Source organism: Mizuhopecten yessoensis, unplaced genomic scaffold (genome assembly GCF_002113885.1).
Source record: "Mizuhopecten yessoensis strain PY_sf001 unplaced genomic scaffold, ASM211388v2 scaffold4931, whole genome shotgun sequence".
Taxonomy (NCBI): Eukaryota; Metazoa; Mollusca; class Bivalvia; order Pectinida; family Pectinidae; genus Mizuhopecten; species Mizuhopecten yessoensis.
Genome location: NW_018405793.1, coordinates 67,188 through 84,620, shown reverse-complemented (window position 1 = coordinate 84,620; position 17,433 = coordinate 67,188). Strand labels below are relative to the sequence as shown.

Here is a 17,433-nt window from a genome sequence, read left to right as displayed (position 1 = left end):
CCCAGGGTGATGATATTTAGTCAGTAGCATACTAGGATCAAGGGCTACCAAGTTTGTTTAAATGTATGACCTTGAATCATATTCAAGGTCACAAGGAGCAAATATAGTCAAAATATAAAAAAAAAAATAACAACTTGTTCTGAATAACCAAAAGGCTTAGGATGTTGATATTTAGTCAGTAGCATGCTGGGATCAAGGACTACTATGTTTGTTAAAGTGAATGACTTTGACTTATATTCAAGGTCAGAGGGGTCAAATTTGTTTAAAATTTTGAATCGACCTCTTCTGAATAACCATGGGTCCCAGGATGTTGAAACTTTGCAAGTTGCATCCTGAGATGAAAGACTATAAAATTTGTTTAACATAATGACTTTGTTCGACTTTCAATTACAGGGGTGAAATGGTTAAAAAAAAAAAAACAGGTTCTTTTGAATGAATTTTAATCATAAATACTGATATTTTATTTTGCCTGTAGCTTTATTTTAGATCACTTTTAAGGTTACAAGTGTGAGATTTATACCAGGTGAGCGATGCAGGCCCATTGGGCCTCTTGTTTTTTTGTCACTTTGAATAATATTTCTGTTCATGTTGAAAACAAAATCAACTCTCTGTATAAATATATTGGGTGACCGTTAAGGCCCATTGGCCTCTTGTTATCACTAGCCAACAAGCTTAGTCACTGTTGTAGAGAAACAGCACTGACGTGAAAATCACCGGCCCTTGGCATCTGGCTAATATAATTGTTCACCCCTAAATTATTCATCTGCAAAATCATGTGATCAACATTCACAGAGTATACCTATCATAACTGATTTTCATGTCAATTGTAGTTTCATGATTTCACAAATTTAATGACTTTTCTTCTCCTTCCAGTCCCGGCTGATATCTTTGTACATTGACACCAAAGCTTATCAAGAGGCACTACTACTGGGTATGTAACAGCAATTCACTCCATTCAGAGTATCCGTATTATTATCCAGCTAACATATTCCACATTCTGAAGCCAAATATAATATGAAATCAACAATTGATAAAATTACAACAAATTATTCACAATGCTGTGATTTTCTAAACCGCTCTTGGCGAGAGCCGTAAAGCTTATTAATTCTGCCCAGAGAACGAAATGACGGACCCACCTCCGTTCGGCGTGGGTGCGCATAATTCAGTCTTACATGATTCCGCTATTTAGTTTCATTATCGTAAATAGAAAGTAGAATCTCTGACACTCACCTGTGAGTTACATAAAGTCTTCTGATACTCTTCTCCAAATAATAATCCATACTTTAAATAATTGCTGAAAACAAAATGTTTATCTCCGGTGCATTATACGAGGGTTGTGGGGGTGAAATTCGTGCACTAGGTTTGAGCGTTTTAGCAACTCGGATTGAGGTCTGAGGAGGTTTACGCTTGTGAAACACATATGATTCGAGAAAGCACATGTGAAGACTGTCAAGCATTGACGCTGTCTGTAGAAGGAAGAAGTGAATATATATATTTATAAACCGTATGAGTGATGAAGTATAACCTTTATTTTGATGTTTAAAACAGGAACGTAATATGACATATCGTGCTTAGGTTGATAACGGTAATGGCTCTGAGACGAGACGATATGCATACATGCCATAACTTTCCGGTGCAAAATAGTGAGATCAGTGATTATTTTTTTAGTGACATTTGGTCAAAAATAGTGAGATTTTTTCTCTGAATTCGTGAAACATTTAAAACATAAATTATATAGCATATATCATAGTATTGAATCATTTGTGCTATTCTGAAGCCTCTAATTACTTTGTTAGAGCCAAAATTGAAGATTTTTTGATATTTTAAAGGATTTTAGGAAGGTTTACACGTGACATATGGTCCAGATAAAGCTATCAATATTTAGAAGTAAATAAATCCCATAAAAGGCAAAAATTTAGAGTAATTAAAAAAAGAAGAAATTCCACAGAGATGTCCTTTATTAACCCAGGTTAAAAAAAGTATATCTCAAAACATTGGGAATATTTAATTCTAATTGGTTGGGAAAAAAATAACCAATAACTACTATTTTTCTATATCCAATTGAGGAGAAACTTGTTTTCTTCTGTTTATGTTATTTTCATTAACACTCAATCCCATCCCGACGGCAAGAGAATGAATTCCGGATTCAATGTCAGTGTCCGGTTTCAATTTTATAGTCACCTCCAACATTTCTGTTTCAGTATTAACAGCTCTGACATCTCCTTATGTTGCTGTTTAATGTTAATATCAACTGTCATCACATATCAATTAGCAACTAGCCCCCACTGGATGTAGGATCACTGATTTAATTGCTTAACAGTTCACACATCGGTGAGCAAGTCATCAAGCCATGCCCTGCTAAATCGGCTGCCGGGCCATTCAGAACTTTCACACCTATGCTGCCAATTGGCCTGGCCTGTGATTTAAGTGGCTGGCGTGTGACTTCAGACCTGGCGGTGACCAAGGTCAGTGTGAATCCATGTAGCTATTGTTTATTCACTAAGTTTGACCATTTTTTTTTTTTTTTCATGAGATTAAATTATTTGCAACAAAAAGCGTGAAATTGGGTTCCCACGCTGTGAGACATTTTGGAAGGCTGTTTTTCATGAGTCTCGCTCCTAAATCGTGAGATATGGCATGCATGGATATGTGAACCGTGAATGCTTATCAAACATTTCTGTAACACATCATGCTATTTCTGATGTATTTATTTATGAAAATGTAACAATGTAAGAACATGACACAACTGCCGCTGCTGTTTGACAAGAATTCGCGCCGTGTCAAAATATTATCCAATCCGGTGTAAGGGAAATAACTCTTATGCTGGTAAAGTCGCATTGAGAAATATAATTCAAATATATTCCAAGAACATTTGTGAGATTTTGTATATTCAATGACAGTAAATAAAGTCACTACATATATTAGAAATTATTATTAATATGAATAAAAAATAAATAAAAATATAAGGAGTACAATGTCTCTTTTCTCAATGCATGTTTTTCCACTACTGTTGATTATCCTTCATTTCACAATCACAAAATGCACCTATTCATTATTATCCATTCACCGATTGTTATTATGCACGTAAATGCTCATGTCACATCATCGGAAGATGCTAATTAATGAAAATTACAACAATGCGTCAAATAAAGAGGGTGAAAAAAGAGGAGAGGGAGAATGTTTTTAAGGCATCATTTAAGAGGTGATTGATTTTGGAAATTCCAAAGGCAACATCATCACATGACCTGATTTTCAATTAGCAGAATACAGAACACATATCTGAGGTAATATAGTAGATATTGATGCTCAATGTGTTACTGAAGCAATTAAATTTAAAGCAGTGAGCGGCTTTAATGTCACACTGACATAATTCTAGTTTTGCTTAGTTTTACAACCAAAAACAGCTAGCTAAAAAGTGACTTATTTTCCCAAAATGACCAAAAAATTAGGAATTTATTACAAATTCAATAGAAATAATGCTATATTTTCCCCAAATAAAAAAGGAACAGACTGTTGTTAAATTTAGGTAAAACAACCACTGCAATGTGAGAGGCAAACCTGAAATTCCAGTGTTCATTTAAAACTCAAAGGAAGTGGGAGTTATTGCCCTTAACACAAGCTCTTGATTATGCCGTGGCCCGACGTCTGTCACCAGTCCCGTCCGTCCATCCACCATTAACTGTTTACTTTAAACAACTTGTTCTAACCAAGAGGCCTAGGGTGATGATATTTGGCCAGTAGCAGATTATTTGTAATGATACATCCATTAATTTTGCAATCATATTGTTGTATACAGCATCTCAGTTATTACGGGAGCTGAAGAAACTGGACGACAAGGCATTACTGGTGGAGGTGCAGCTGTTAGAGAGCAGAACGTATCATTCCCTGTCCAATTTGCCAAAAGCCAGGTAACTAAAATCACCATTTTCCTTGTTCATTTGTCTGTCCGTCCATTTGTCCGTCCGTCCTTAAACAATTATTCTATTAGTTCTATTTCTCAGAAAGCACAGGATAAATCTTTCTCAAATTCCTTGTTTTGTTTTTAGGGAACATTGAAGAAATCAAAAATAAATTTGCTGTTTACCATGGAATGTGCTTCCGTGTCTTCTACGAAGGCATCTTCAATACTCCTGGGGTTATGCAAAATTGAAGGTGTGTAAAAAGTTATTTGATTGGTCTCTGGTGGGAAAAAACCCTTACCAATCGCTAGACTGATACATGTCCTTTGAAAATTTCAGAGGAGCAACACCCGACTTCAAAGCCAGTCAATTTTACCCTTATGTGATCAAGAGATTCTTTCGATGTACATCAAAGGATCAAGCTAGTCTTTTGGTCTCATCCACAAAGTGGCAAGATCAGATCCTTCAACTTTGTCATGACATATTCCAGGGGTGTAAGAATCTGACAAAAAAAATCCCCATTATCTAGTTTTTGAGACTGTTCGTAACACTAAGATGGTCAACAGGTGGCCATCTGGGATTATGAGAGTTAAAGGATTGTTAGCACTATTTCTCAGAGAGCACTTGAGGGATCTTCTTCCAATTTCATTTTAAGGTTCCCCATGGTCCCTAGTTACGCATATTAAATTTTGGTCTGATTAGAAAACTAAAATGGCCAACAGGCTACCATCTGAAATTTTCAGAGTTAAAATTCTAAGTGTGTATTACTCAGAAAGTGCTGGCAGGATCATCTGCAAAATTTCATGCCATGGCGCGGTGTCCGTCGTCCGTCAACTTTTCCTAAAAATCGCTACTAGTCATAAGCGACTGAGCAGACTTTGACCAAGTTTGGTCAGAATCATCCTTAGTGGAAGGGGAACAAATTCTGTAAAAATGGTGTGTCTGGCCCCCCTGGGGGCTGAGGGGTGGGGCCAAATAGGGGAAATATAGCAAATTCTTTAAAATCCTTCTGTAAGAATGAAAGGATTTGTTCCATATTTAGTCTGAAGCATCCTTGGGTAAAGGGGAACCAATTTTGAATAAACCAAGGGTCTGGCCCCTGAGGGGCCTGAGGGGAGGGGCCTGAAGGGCGGGGCCCAATAGGGGAAACATAGCAAATTCTTTAAAATCCTTCTTATTCTGTAGGAATAAAAGGATTTGTTCCATATTTGGTCTGAAGCATCCTTGGGTAATGGGGAACCAATTTTGTATCAACCGTGGCCCCTGAGGGGCCTGAGGGGAGGGGCCTGAAGGGCGGGGCCCAATAGGGGAAACATAGCAAATTCTTTAAAATCCTTCTTCTTCTGTAGGAATGAAAGGATTTTTTCCATATTTGGTCTGAAGCATCTTTGGGGAAAGGGGAACCAATTTTGTATAAACCGTGGGTCATGCCCCTCAGTGGCCTGAGGGGCGGGGCCCAATAGGGGAAACATAGCAAATTCTTTAAAATCCTTCTGTAAGAATGAAAGGATTTGTTCCATATTTAGTCTGAAGCATCCTTGGGTAAAGGGGAACCAATTTTGTATAAACTGTGGGTCTGGCCCCATAGGGGCCTGAGGAGCGGGGCCCAATCGGGGGAAACATAGCAAATTCTTTAAAATCCTTCTGTAAGAATGAAAGGATTTGTTCCATATTTAGTCTGAAGCATCCTTGGGTAAAGGGGAACCAATTTTGTATAAACCAATGGTCTGGCCCCCGAGGGGCCGGAGGGGAGGGGCCTGAGGGGAGGGGCCTGAGGGGAGGGGCCTGAGGGGAGGGGCCCAATAGGGGAAACATAGCAAATTCTTTAAAATCCTTCTTATTCTGTAGGAATAAAAGGATTTGTTCCATATTTGGTCTGAAGCATCCTTTGGAGAAGGGGAACCAATTTTGTATAAACTGTGGGTCTGGCCCTTGAGGGACCTGAGGGGCAGGGCCCAATAGGGAACACATAAGAAAATTCTTTAAAATCCTTCTTCTTCTGTAGGAATGAAAGGATTTGTTCCATATTTGGTCTGAAGCATCCTTTGGAGAAGGGGAACCTATTTTGTATAAACCGTGGGTCTGGCCCTGGAGGGACCTGAGGGGCAGGGCCCAATAGGGAACACATAAGAAAATTCTTTAAAATCCTTCTTCTTCTGTAGGAATGAAAGGATTTTTTCCATATTTGGTCTGAAGCATCTTTGGGGAAAGGGGAACCAATTTTGTATAAACCGTGGGTCAGTCCCCACAGTGGCCTGAGGGGCTGGGCCCAATAGGGAACACATAGCAAATTCTTTAAAATCCTTCTTCTTCTGTAGGAATGAAAGGATTTAGTCATTATTTGGTTTGAAGCATCCTTGGGTAATGGGGAACCAATTTCGTATAAACCAGGGGTCTTGCCCCGGAGGGGCCTGACGGGCGGGGCCCAATAGGGGAAACATAGCAAATTCCTTTAAATCCTTCTTCTTCTGTAGGAATGAAAGGATTTGTTCCATATTTGGTTTGAAGCATCCTTTGGTAAAGGGGAACCAATTTTGTATAAACTGTGGGTCTGGCCCCATGGGGGCCTGAGGGGCGGGGCCCAATAGGGGAAACATAACAAATTCTTTAAAATCCTTCATATTCTGTAGGAATGAAAGGATTTAGTCCATATTTGGTTTGAAGCATCCTTGGGTAATGGGGAACCAATTTTGTATAAACCGGGGGTCTGGCCCCCGAGGGGACTGGCTCAATAGGGGAAACATAGCAAATTCTTTAAAATCCTTCTTCTTCTGTAGGAATGAAAGGATTTGTTCCATATTTGGCTTGAAGCATCCTTTGGTAAAGGGGAACCAATATTGTATAAACTGTGGGTCTGGCCCCATGGGGGCCTGAGGAGCGGGGCCCAACCGGGGGAAACATAGCAAATTCTTTAAAATCCATCTTCTATAAGAATGAAAGGATTTGTTCCATATTTAGTCTGAAGTATCCTTGGGTAAAGGGGAACCAATTTTGTATAAACTGTGGGTCTGGCCCCATAGGGGCCTGAGGAGCGGGGCCCAACCGGGGGAAACATAGCAAATTCTTTAAAATCCATCTTCTATAAGAATGAAAGGATTTGTTCCATATTTAGTCTGAAGTATCCTTGGGTAAAGGGGAACCAATTTTGTATAAACCACGGGTCTGGTCCCTGAGGAGCGGGGCCCAATAGGGGAAACATAGCAAATTCTTTAAAATCCTTCTTATTCTGTAGGAATGAAAGGATTTGTTCCATATTTGGTCTGAAGCATCCTTGGGTAATGGGGAACCAATTTTGTATCAACCGAGGGTCTGGACCCAGAGGGACCTGAGGGGCGAGGCCCAATAGGGGAAATATAGCAAATTCTTTAAAATCCTTCTTCTTCTGTAGGACTGAAAGCATTTGTTCCGTATTTAGTTTGAAGCATCCTTGGGTAATGGGGAACCAATTTCGTATAAACCAGGGGTCTTGCCCCTGAGGGGCGGGGCCCAATAGGGGAAACATAGCAAATTCTTTAAAATCCTTCTTATTCTGTAGGAATGAAAGGATTTAGTCCATATTTAGTTTGAAGCACCCTTGGGTAATGGGGAACCAATTTTGTATAAACCGGGGGTCTGGCCCCCGAGGGGCCTGAGGAGCGGGGCCCAATCGGGGGAAACATAGCAAATTCTTTAAAATCCTTCTTATTCTGTAGGAATGAAAGGATTTGTTCCATACTTGGTCTGAAGCATACTTGGGTGAAGGGGAACCAATTTTATTTAAACCGTGGTTCCGGCCCCCCAGGGACCTGAGGGGCGGTGCCAAAAGGGGGCAATTGTGCTATATTGATTTAAGCGACTTCTTCTCTGGAACTAAGAGATAGATATAAACTATATTTGACTGGAAGCATCCCTCGATAAGTGGAGATTCAAAATTGTACAAATGGTTGGGCTGACCCCCAAGAGGGCTGAGGGGAGGGTCCAAAAGGGGGCAATTTGGCAATATTGCTATTAACGACTTCTTCCTTAGAATTATGCCATGGATATTGATCATATTTGGTCAGAGGCAATAGGGGAAAAATAGCAAATTCTTTAAAATCCTTGTTCCATATTTGGTCTGACACATCCTTGGATGAAGGAAAACCAATCTTGTATAAACTGTGGGTCTGGCCCCCTAGGGGCCTGAGGGACGGGGCCCAATAGGGAAAACATAGCAAATTCTTTAAAATCCTTCTTCTTCTGTAGGAATGAAAGGATTTGGTCCATATTTTGTCTAAAGCATTCTTTGGTGAAGGGGAACCAATTTTGTATAAATGGTTGGTCTGGCCCCCCTGGGGGCTGAGGGATGGGCCAAATAGTGGAAATATAACAAATTCTTTAAAATCCTTCTTCTTTTTGTAGGAATGAAAGGATATGTTCCATATTTGGTGTGGAACATCCTTGGGTAAAGGGAAACCAATTTTGTATAATCGGTGGGTGTGGCCTTCCTGGGACCTGAGGGGCGGGGCCCAATAAGGGAAATAGAGGTAAAACCTTTATAATCCTTCTTCTACCATAGGGATTAAGAGATTTTATCCTTATTCAGTCTGGAGCATTCTTGGGCAAAAGGGACTCAATTTCCTATAAACAGCAAGTGTGGCCTCCCTGGGGGCAGAAGGGAGGGGCCCAATAGGGGAAATAGAGACAAAGCTTCAAAATCCTTCTTCTTCTGTAGGAATGAAAGGATTTGTTCCATATTTGGTGTGGAACATCCTTGAGTACAGGGAAACCAATTTTGTATAAACGGTGGGCATGGCCTTCCTTGGACCTAAGGAGCGGGGCCCAATAGGGAAAATAGAGGTAAAGCTTCAAAATCCGTTTTCTTCTGAAGGAATGACAGGCTTTTGTCCAAATTTGGTATGGAGCATCCTTGGGCCAAGGGGACTTCTTTGACCATCGGGATTAAGGGATATTTAATCATTATTTAGTCTGGAGCATCCTTGGGCTAAGGGGACTCAATTTTATATAATTGATGGGTATGTCCCCCTAGGGGCTTAGGGGTGGGGCTCTGTTTGAAGTTTGTTCTCGCTATATCTCAAGTACTGGATGGATCTGTCTGAAATTTCATATGTACTTACAGCACCTACTATGGAGTGCTATATCTTTACTTCATACCAATTATTTTAAACATATTCAGGTGAGCGAAAGAGGCCCAGAGGGCCTCTTGTTACAGGTAAGTTGATCGTCTGATCCCGGACAATAACAATAGGCTAGGTAGGATTGCCATGCTTCAGCGAAAATTATTGACACTTCTCAACACCACAGTTAATACAAATTACAATGCAGTAATTAGCTAACACTCTTTCAGTGATTACCGATTAACAAGAGCTCTAAGCAATTCAATTGAAATTATTTGCAGTCGCAATCGAGGGATCGTGTTGTTTTCACTCCTCAACACGTGGCGTGAAGCCCTACTGCACTGTTAGAACTACAGACAGATTTGACTGTGAAGGGATTATAAAAAAATATGTTTATACTAGAAGCATGGACATTCAACACATCCCCTTCAAATCTACTCGAAGGGAAAAAATAAAAGCAGAATACACTATTTTTATGATGCTTCATAATATTGAAATAATTCACGAGGTTATTGATCACGTCAACATGAAAGTGAGCCGGGAAAAACATGCACACTAGGCTTAGCGATTTGGTAAAAAAAACACCATAACTAACATGGAACGGAGCCTATCATGGAAACACTACATTTTTCGTAATTATGAGAAAACCGCTGAGATGTCGAAACTTAAGTTGATCAGCCATTCTCTGGCATCGAAATTAGCTACAATATCTTTGTTTGGTTTCTGCAGAATTCGTCCACCAAGTGGTACGGAAGGTGACCTTCATGGGCTTGTTGACTCCAATCAATCGTTGATTAATCAGCGTTATAAACACCAAGCTACCTTTGATGCTACTTTTCCTGTTTGATACCGTTTATTTTTAGGATTTTTTTCCCCGGTATTCATTTTTAGCTCACCTGGCCGGAAGGTCACCGGGATCAAATATGTTTAAATCATTAAATATGACTTGTTCTGAATATTCAAAATGTCCAGGTTAATGATATTTAGCCAGAAGTATGCTGGGACGGAAGGCTATAAATATAGACTCTGTTCAACTTAATGTCCTTGTTCGACTTTCAAGGTCACAGGCGTCATATGTTTAAATCATTTAATAGATTCAAATGAATTGAACACAGTTATTTTTATTTTATTTAGTCCACTTTTAAGATTATAAGTGTGAGATTAATACCAGGTGAGCGATTCAGGCCCATTGGGCCTCTTGTTCTCAATAACGGGTTTTTTGTACATAAAAAAGTCACCGATTTCACAGATAATATCACTTATGGGTAAAATTGCCATCGTTCATCAGGAAAGCCACAGTCAGGATCGTGTTGTATTGAATTCTCCGTTTTTCCCCGTTTTTCAGTAACACAAACAGTTTCCGATCAGACACCTGAGTTCTAAAGCCTCTTTAAGTCTCTGTTGATTGATCCTGGTTAGGTCCTCCATAATGAAGCATTGTGTTCCCTTCAGTAATTTCCTCTGTTTGATGATCTCAAATTTCCTCCTACGGTGGGTAAACTTACAGATAATATTTCGAGGTTTACCCCGCTGGTACACACCAAGTCTATGGGCTATGTCGATATCTGCTCCATCAATTGTGACATTCAGTTTGTCATATGCAAATTTCACAATCTTTTCAACACATTCCTCAACAGTTTCATTCTTGTTGGAATCCTCAAGTCCCTCTATTTGAATGGTGTTTTTCCTTCCATGCTGTTCAAGATCATTCAGCTTAAGATTATAGTCCTGCTCACATTGCCTGTCTTCAGATTCTACCAAGTGTTGCTCCAATTTGCTAACTGTCTGTTTTAAATCATCATTCTGTTCCTCGAGATCAAAAACATGACTCTCAAGTCTTTCAACAAGTTCTCTGTTTTCCTTTTTAATATCCTCTTTTAGAATTATCATCTGTGAATGTTTGTCTTCTTTGAGCGTTGATAGGATAACATAAATATTATCCACCTTTTCATCTGTAGACATTTTCCCCCTTGAGATGTCACTAAGTCTTCCAGAATTAGGACCGTTCGACTTTTCTTTACTATTGCTGGTGCTTGCACTTCTGGTAGAAGCCATTTTCACTTCAGACAAAGATACACTTGTCACAATAAATATAGATGTTCAATACAGGTGTATAGGTGTACAGGTAAGTGTCAACCAGTACAGTGCAGTATACGGTAAACCTTCGGTCAGTTCGAACAAAATCAAATAAATATTGATGAACCTGTTCGGATTATACGAAATTATGCTTTAGAAAATAAGCGTGAGTATGAAATATCGGCATAAATTTCGGCGAATTGTAAATCAAGTCACAAACATATACCCGACATATATATCCAATGTAAGGTCGAAATGTAACAACGACGGCCTGGCATAGAACAATGGCACATTTATAAATGGTAAAATGATAGTATATTATTTAATTCGATGTTAATTGATCATTAAACTTTCTTCATTTCGAGATAATTATGATCGTTATTGCGAAGCAGAGGCCATTGTGTAGGCCCCAAAACAGTACACGTTTCATTTGTGACACAAAAGTTAGACTACCTAGTTTGTATCGGATACCTAAATATGGAGTCTCTGCGTGGTTAGGTTTTATATATTATTTCGTAATGAATGGTCCGTTAAATAAATTGAAAACATAGTCTACATAACCTGTTGCGTTTACAAAGCGCAACTGTAAATATAGGTCTATATGTTAGTAAAATTAGGTAAAAACATCAACATGTCTGCTTTTAAATTAAAAGTGATATAGTCCCATACCTACCAAACTTATTTGACACCTTCAAAATTACCCATCGCTAATTGGGACACCTGTGGATTGTTTGGGCTTGGACATGAATGCTAATCAGGTCACTCACACACAATGGCTGGGTGGCCGATCCCTATCGCGACATCTCGCGTGTCATGCCCTACCTGGTGTGAGCTGGGCAATAATTAAGGGATGTCTGGTCGCAATTAAGTAATCAAAATGCTTAGTTAACACTGTATTTGACAATACACAGGCGATTTCTTAGTTTGCCATACAGCGTGACATCAGTTCGTACTGATCGCATGTTATTTATGCATTGTCGGGGCCTAAGTTGCAATTTGCTGTCTCATGCACGATGTATTTTTCAAACAATATAAAAAATGAATCGACGCTAAATTCTGTGACATATATTTATGGTTTGTCTGTCACAACTGTACTGCAATGCTCACACATACAACCCATTACCCTAAACGTGTCTGTTGATCAAAGTATTGGCATTTTTCCGGGCCCGATCGCCGCAAGCTTTCAATGGAGTTTGCCGGTAAAAAATCTTACTTTACGTTCTTCATTTGACAAGCTCGGACTATCCGCAAAAGGGTCAATCAGAGTTTGAACTATCACTAGCTTGAAAATTATTGTTTTTATTGAAAAAAATACGTGTTCGAACTATCAGCCGATTCGAACTGACCGGAGGTTTACTGCAGCTGATAGTGGTCAGTAGTGTGGTCACTGAACCATGGTGAGTTTTGGTCTGTCTCTAAATATTTGGTACCTCAAAACACCATAAATGCACACAAATTTGCACTTTAAACACCACAGGCACACTATTTAGTGTCTCTTACATTTACAGAGCAAAATTCTTCATGAAAGTTGCAGTATTTGATATGTGGTTACAAAAACTGCTGGACAGACCAAAACACCACGTCTTGTTCGGTCCTCTGCGACCTTGATCCCTCTTGGTCTTTTATTGTGCATAAACAGAATGGCCGTCGTGTGGCAATCTTGGATTTTGAAAGTGATGGTTTGTTATCTCAATTTCTCAGAAAGGACTGGAAGGATCTTTCTCAAATTTGATATGTCAGTTCCCTTTGATCCTTTATTGTGCATGTTTATTTTTGGTACTGATCAGATAAACAAAAATATGCAGCAATCTTGGATTTTGTGAGATAAGGATTGTCATCGCTATTTCCCAGAAAGTACTGGAGAGATCTCTTGTTTCTTAAAAAACTTATCAGTATAAACCTTAGGAAACTTGATACATTTAGATCCATAAGGATTACTTTCCTGACATTTACATTTTAAACTATAATCTTTACAGATAGCACACATTGTGCCATTGAAGGGTAAAAGTTTAAGGCATTACAACTGTTTGTGTCCTCAGAGCTGCACTTACTTCAGGGAGAACTACTGCCAATGGGATCTACTGTCCACCCAAGCTCCAGGCTGCCCTTGACATGCAATCAGGTAAAGCTGCTATTGAATATTTATAACTTCAGACAATCTTAATTCACCTGCACTACATGTTTTTGACCAACAAAAAAGGCAGTTGTAATATATGGTAATATAATGTTTATACATGTATAACTCATGTTAGTTCATTTTCAAATTGTATAAGGCATGAAGTGTATGGAGTGTGGCATTTTGAACATTGTTTAATGAGAGTTGAATGAATATATACTGAACTCTGATTGGTTTGACATTTCTGCATAACTTAATGAAATATGTGACTGGATTTTGGTGAATTATTTATGCTATAAGCATACTTTGCAGGGAATAATCAGTCAGAAATGTCTATTCAAATCACCTGTGGTCAGTGGTCCATCCGTCCTTAAACCTTTTAATTGCTATTTCAAAGAAAGTACTAGAGGGATCTTTCTCAAATTTAATATGAAGGTTCCCCTTGGTCCCTAGACTCAAAATGACCGACATGATTTTGGCAATGATGGTTTGTTATCACTATTTCTGAGGAAGTACATATACTGAAAGGATCTTTCTCAAATTTGATATGTTAGTTCACCTTTGTCCCTTATTAGTCTCCTAACGGTGAAACGTACGTACGTAACGTCACTGTTTGATCAAACTTAAAACGAATACAAAGGACCATAAATCTCGGACAAGTTCGAATTTCAGGGTTGTCAGGTGAAGGGCCAAGTGAGCTTATATTATGCCGTGGTGCGACGTCCGTCTGTCGTCAATATTTACTTTAAACAACTTCTCTGAATAACCAAGAGGCCCAGGCTAACGATATTTGGCCAGTAGCATGCTGGGATAACCGGCTACCAAGTTTGTTCAAATGAATGACCTTGACCCACTTTCAAGGTCTTTTAATTGGTTCTTATGAATCAAACACTGATATTCTGCCTGTAGCTGTATTTTAGTCCACTTTTAAGATTACAAGTGTGAGATTAATAACAGGTGAGCGATGCAGGACCATTGGGCCTCTTGTTAAAAATTCCTTGTCAGCGCTATAGCGGCTTCATTCCTTGAGGGATTTTGATCAAACTTCACACAATTACAAAGGACCATAATATCTCAGACAAGTTTGAGTTTCAGGGTTGTTGGGTCAAGGTAAAGGTCACCATTATTATTGTCAGAAAATCCTTGTCAGCGCTCTTGCGGCTTCATTCCTTGAGGGATTTTATTCAAAATTCACACAATTACAAAGGACCATAATAGCTTGGACAAGTTCGAGTTTCCTGGTTGTTGGGTCAAGGTAAAAGTTATCGTTACTATTTTTAGAAAATCGTTGTCAACGCTCTAGCGGCTTCATTCCTTGAGGGATTTTGATCTAGCATGACATCTCCCTCACCAAGTGTTGTTGTTTTTCGGGTTGATCAGATATCCAATATGGCCTCCACAGCCGCCAGTTTGAAAAACTATTTCAAACTAAGTCAAGTTCTACTGGGACAAACTAAGTCAAGTTCTACTGGGACGATTTAATTGAAACTTGGTAGGAATGATGGACTTATGGTCCTGACAAAGTGTTGTTATTTGTCAGGTCGATGAGAAATCCAATATGGCTGCCATGGCATGGCCCCTTTTTGAAAAAACTATTTTAAACTTAAAGGCAAGTTCTACTGGGCTGATTAACTGAAACTTGATAGGAATGATTGACTCATGGTCTTGACAAAGTGTTGTTATTTGTCAGGTCGATCAGAAACCCAATATGCCTGCCATTTTGAAAGTAATAATTTCAAAATTAAAGTCCAGTTTGACTGGGCTGATTGAACTGAAACTTGGTAAGAATGATCAACTCATGGTCCTTGCAAAAAGTTTTTTTTGTTTCGGGCTGATCAAAAATCCAATATGGCTGCTTCAGCCGCCATTTTGAAGAAAAACAATTTCAAACTTAAATTCAAGTTCTAATAGGCCGATTTAACTGAAACTCAGTCCAGGAATAATCAACTTATGGTCCTGACTAACTTAAGTTAGCGTCATACTAAACTATTTTTTACTCAAATTGGTAGGGATGATTGACATCAATATCTCCAATTCATATTTCAACAACAAAAATAAATAATGTAGGACTCAGGTGAACGTTAAGGCCCATGGACCTCTTGGTTTTTTAAAAAGTTTTGATACATGTAATATTACTGGGGTTATTCATTGTACAAAAATATCACCCATGGCCACCGTACGCTACTCACAGTACACTGCTACCAAGAGGCAAAGGGACTTGGCCCAATAAGGCAAATGTAGGGTTAACATTACTGTTTAAAATCTTTCACCTCCTTCCTAGTAATAACAATAATATACAACATTTATATAGCGCTCTGTATAATTTGTATAATTACTCTAAAGCGCTTTACAACTTATGGATAATAGTATCAGTTATAATTGATAAACAGAAAAGGCATAAAAAACACTATTACACATTTAGTAAAAAGATAAATATTTCAATATGCATATACATCAATGTATAATGTGCAAAGTGCCTAAAATGCCTTTGGCAAAAATGGCAGGGCAAAACAATTTTTCTTCAGATTCAGATGTACAGTAAGGTCAAGTATTCTTCATGGATAGATTGAAGTTCCTCATTTGCTTTATTTAAATAATAAATTTGATTAACCCTAGGTCATCTGTTCTCCCTTCATTTTACCATAGTTTATGTAGGAAAATAACACTTTTGAGTATACATTAGTATTTGTCCATTTTCAACAGAATAGAATAAAACATGGCTGAAATATTTAAAGAACAAAAAGGTAATAAGATGGTATAAGAAAATAAGATCCAGCTGTGTTGCCGGGGCCAGATAGATGGGGCCCAATTGGGGTTAATTGGCTTAGATTTCAAAAATCTACTTCCTCAGATTTAAATACAATGGGATCAAATCATCTTGAGGAATGAAAGATGATTATAATAATATACAACATTTGATATAGCACCATATCTAGCTAGAATAAGCCACTACAAAGCACTTTACAGTACATAGATATAAATTAATACAATCAATACAATTAGCATATACATTAATCAATACAGTTTTTGAGGAATTCACAGGAGCTGCCTTATCAGGCGCTAAACTACTAGTCCTATGCCACCTGGCTAATATCTCCCTATGTGTGTATGCCTTCGTGTGTGCCGGAGATGTGTTGTGTTCTGTTTGTAGTGGGACCGAGCTTTCCAACGGTAGCATTTATAGTGCCACCTCACTTGAATGCCACAGCACAGATACAGCAACATCCACCCCAGACCATTTTATACTCCACCTGGGTTGTTGGAGTTGTGTGGGCAGGAGAAAAACACTTTCTTTGAATATTTACACTTCCTACCCATGTGGAAGGCCGGAGTGTTATCCATTCCACTAATCTGCCTCTTGTTACAAATTATTACAGTGTAATAGCTGGCTGGGGCAGGTAGGGGACATGTATTGCTTCAGAAATACTCAGTATGCTTGTTATGAATGTTAACTTTTGAGACTGATCAGATTCACAAAATGGCCGAAAGGTCGCCATCTTGGATTTTGACAGTGAATGATTATCGCTATTTCTGAGGAAGTACATGAGGGATCTTTCTCAAAATTCATTGGAAGTTTCCCTTTGATCCGTAGTAGTCATCTTAAAAACAACATTGCCCCCAGGCAGCCATTTTGGATTTTGAATATTTTGTTATCGCGTTTTCTCAAAAAGCCCTTTAAAAACATTTCTCAAATTTCATATGAAGGTTCCCCTTGGTTCATAACAGTGTATGTATTATTTTTAGACTGATTTAAAAAAAAAAAAAGATGGTGGCAGGCAATCATCTTAGATTTTGACATTTTAGGAAAATTATCACTATTTCCCAAGAAGAACTAAACAGAACTTTCTCATATTGCAATGATCGGTTCTATTTATTTCACATTAAGTACTGTACAAGTATATATGTGAAATGACAAATTCACTTTGAAGGTTGTGTTTAGATTAAAAGTTACCTCAAGGTATATTTCATGACTCGATCAGACATAAGAGAAAAGAAGAGAAAAGATCGAACGGACATGAACTGAATATGAGAGAACCATGGTTAATGCCAAGATCCCCCTGGGATCTCTTGTTTATCTTAATGTAGTTTTTAGCTCACCTGAGACAAAGTCTCAAGTGACCTATTGCGATCGCTTTTTGTCCGTCATGCGTCCGTAAACAATTTACATTTTCGACTTCTTCTCCAAAACCCCTGAACCAATTTCAATGAAATTTTGCAGGGACCTTCCATGGACAAAGGTCAACAAAAA

General features: G+C 38.6%; 1 protein-coding gene across 1 annotated transcript in view; it reads left to right on the top strand.

The window, feature by feature from the left end:
• LOC110450025 (26S proteasome non-ATPase regulatory subunit 11-like) overlaps window positions 1-17,433 on the top strand; it is a 61,471-nt gene that overhangs the window by 27,826 nt on the left and 16,212 nt on the right. Inside the window, exons 5-7 of the mRNA XM_021497231.1 lie at window positions 874-931; window positions 3,797-3,908; window positions 13,108-13,190. Coding sequence (XP_021352906.1) covers window positions 874-931; window positions 3,797-3,908; window positions 13,108-13,190 — 253 coding nt within the window. The remainder of the gene's footprint in view (window positions 1-873; window positions 932-3,796; window positions 3,909-13,107; window positions 13,191-17,433) is intronic.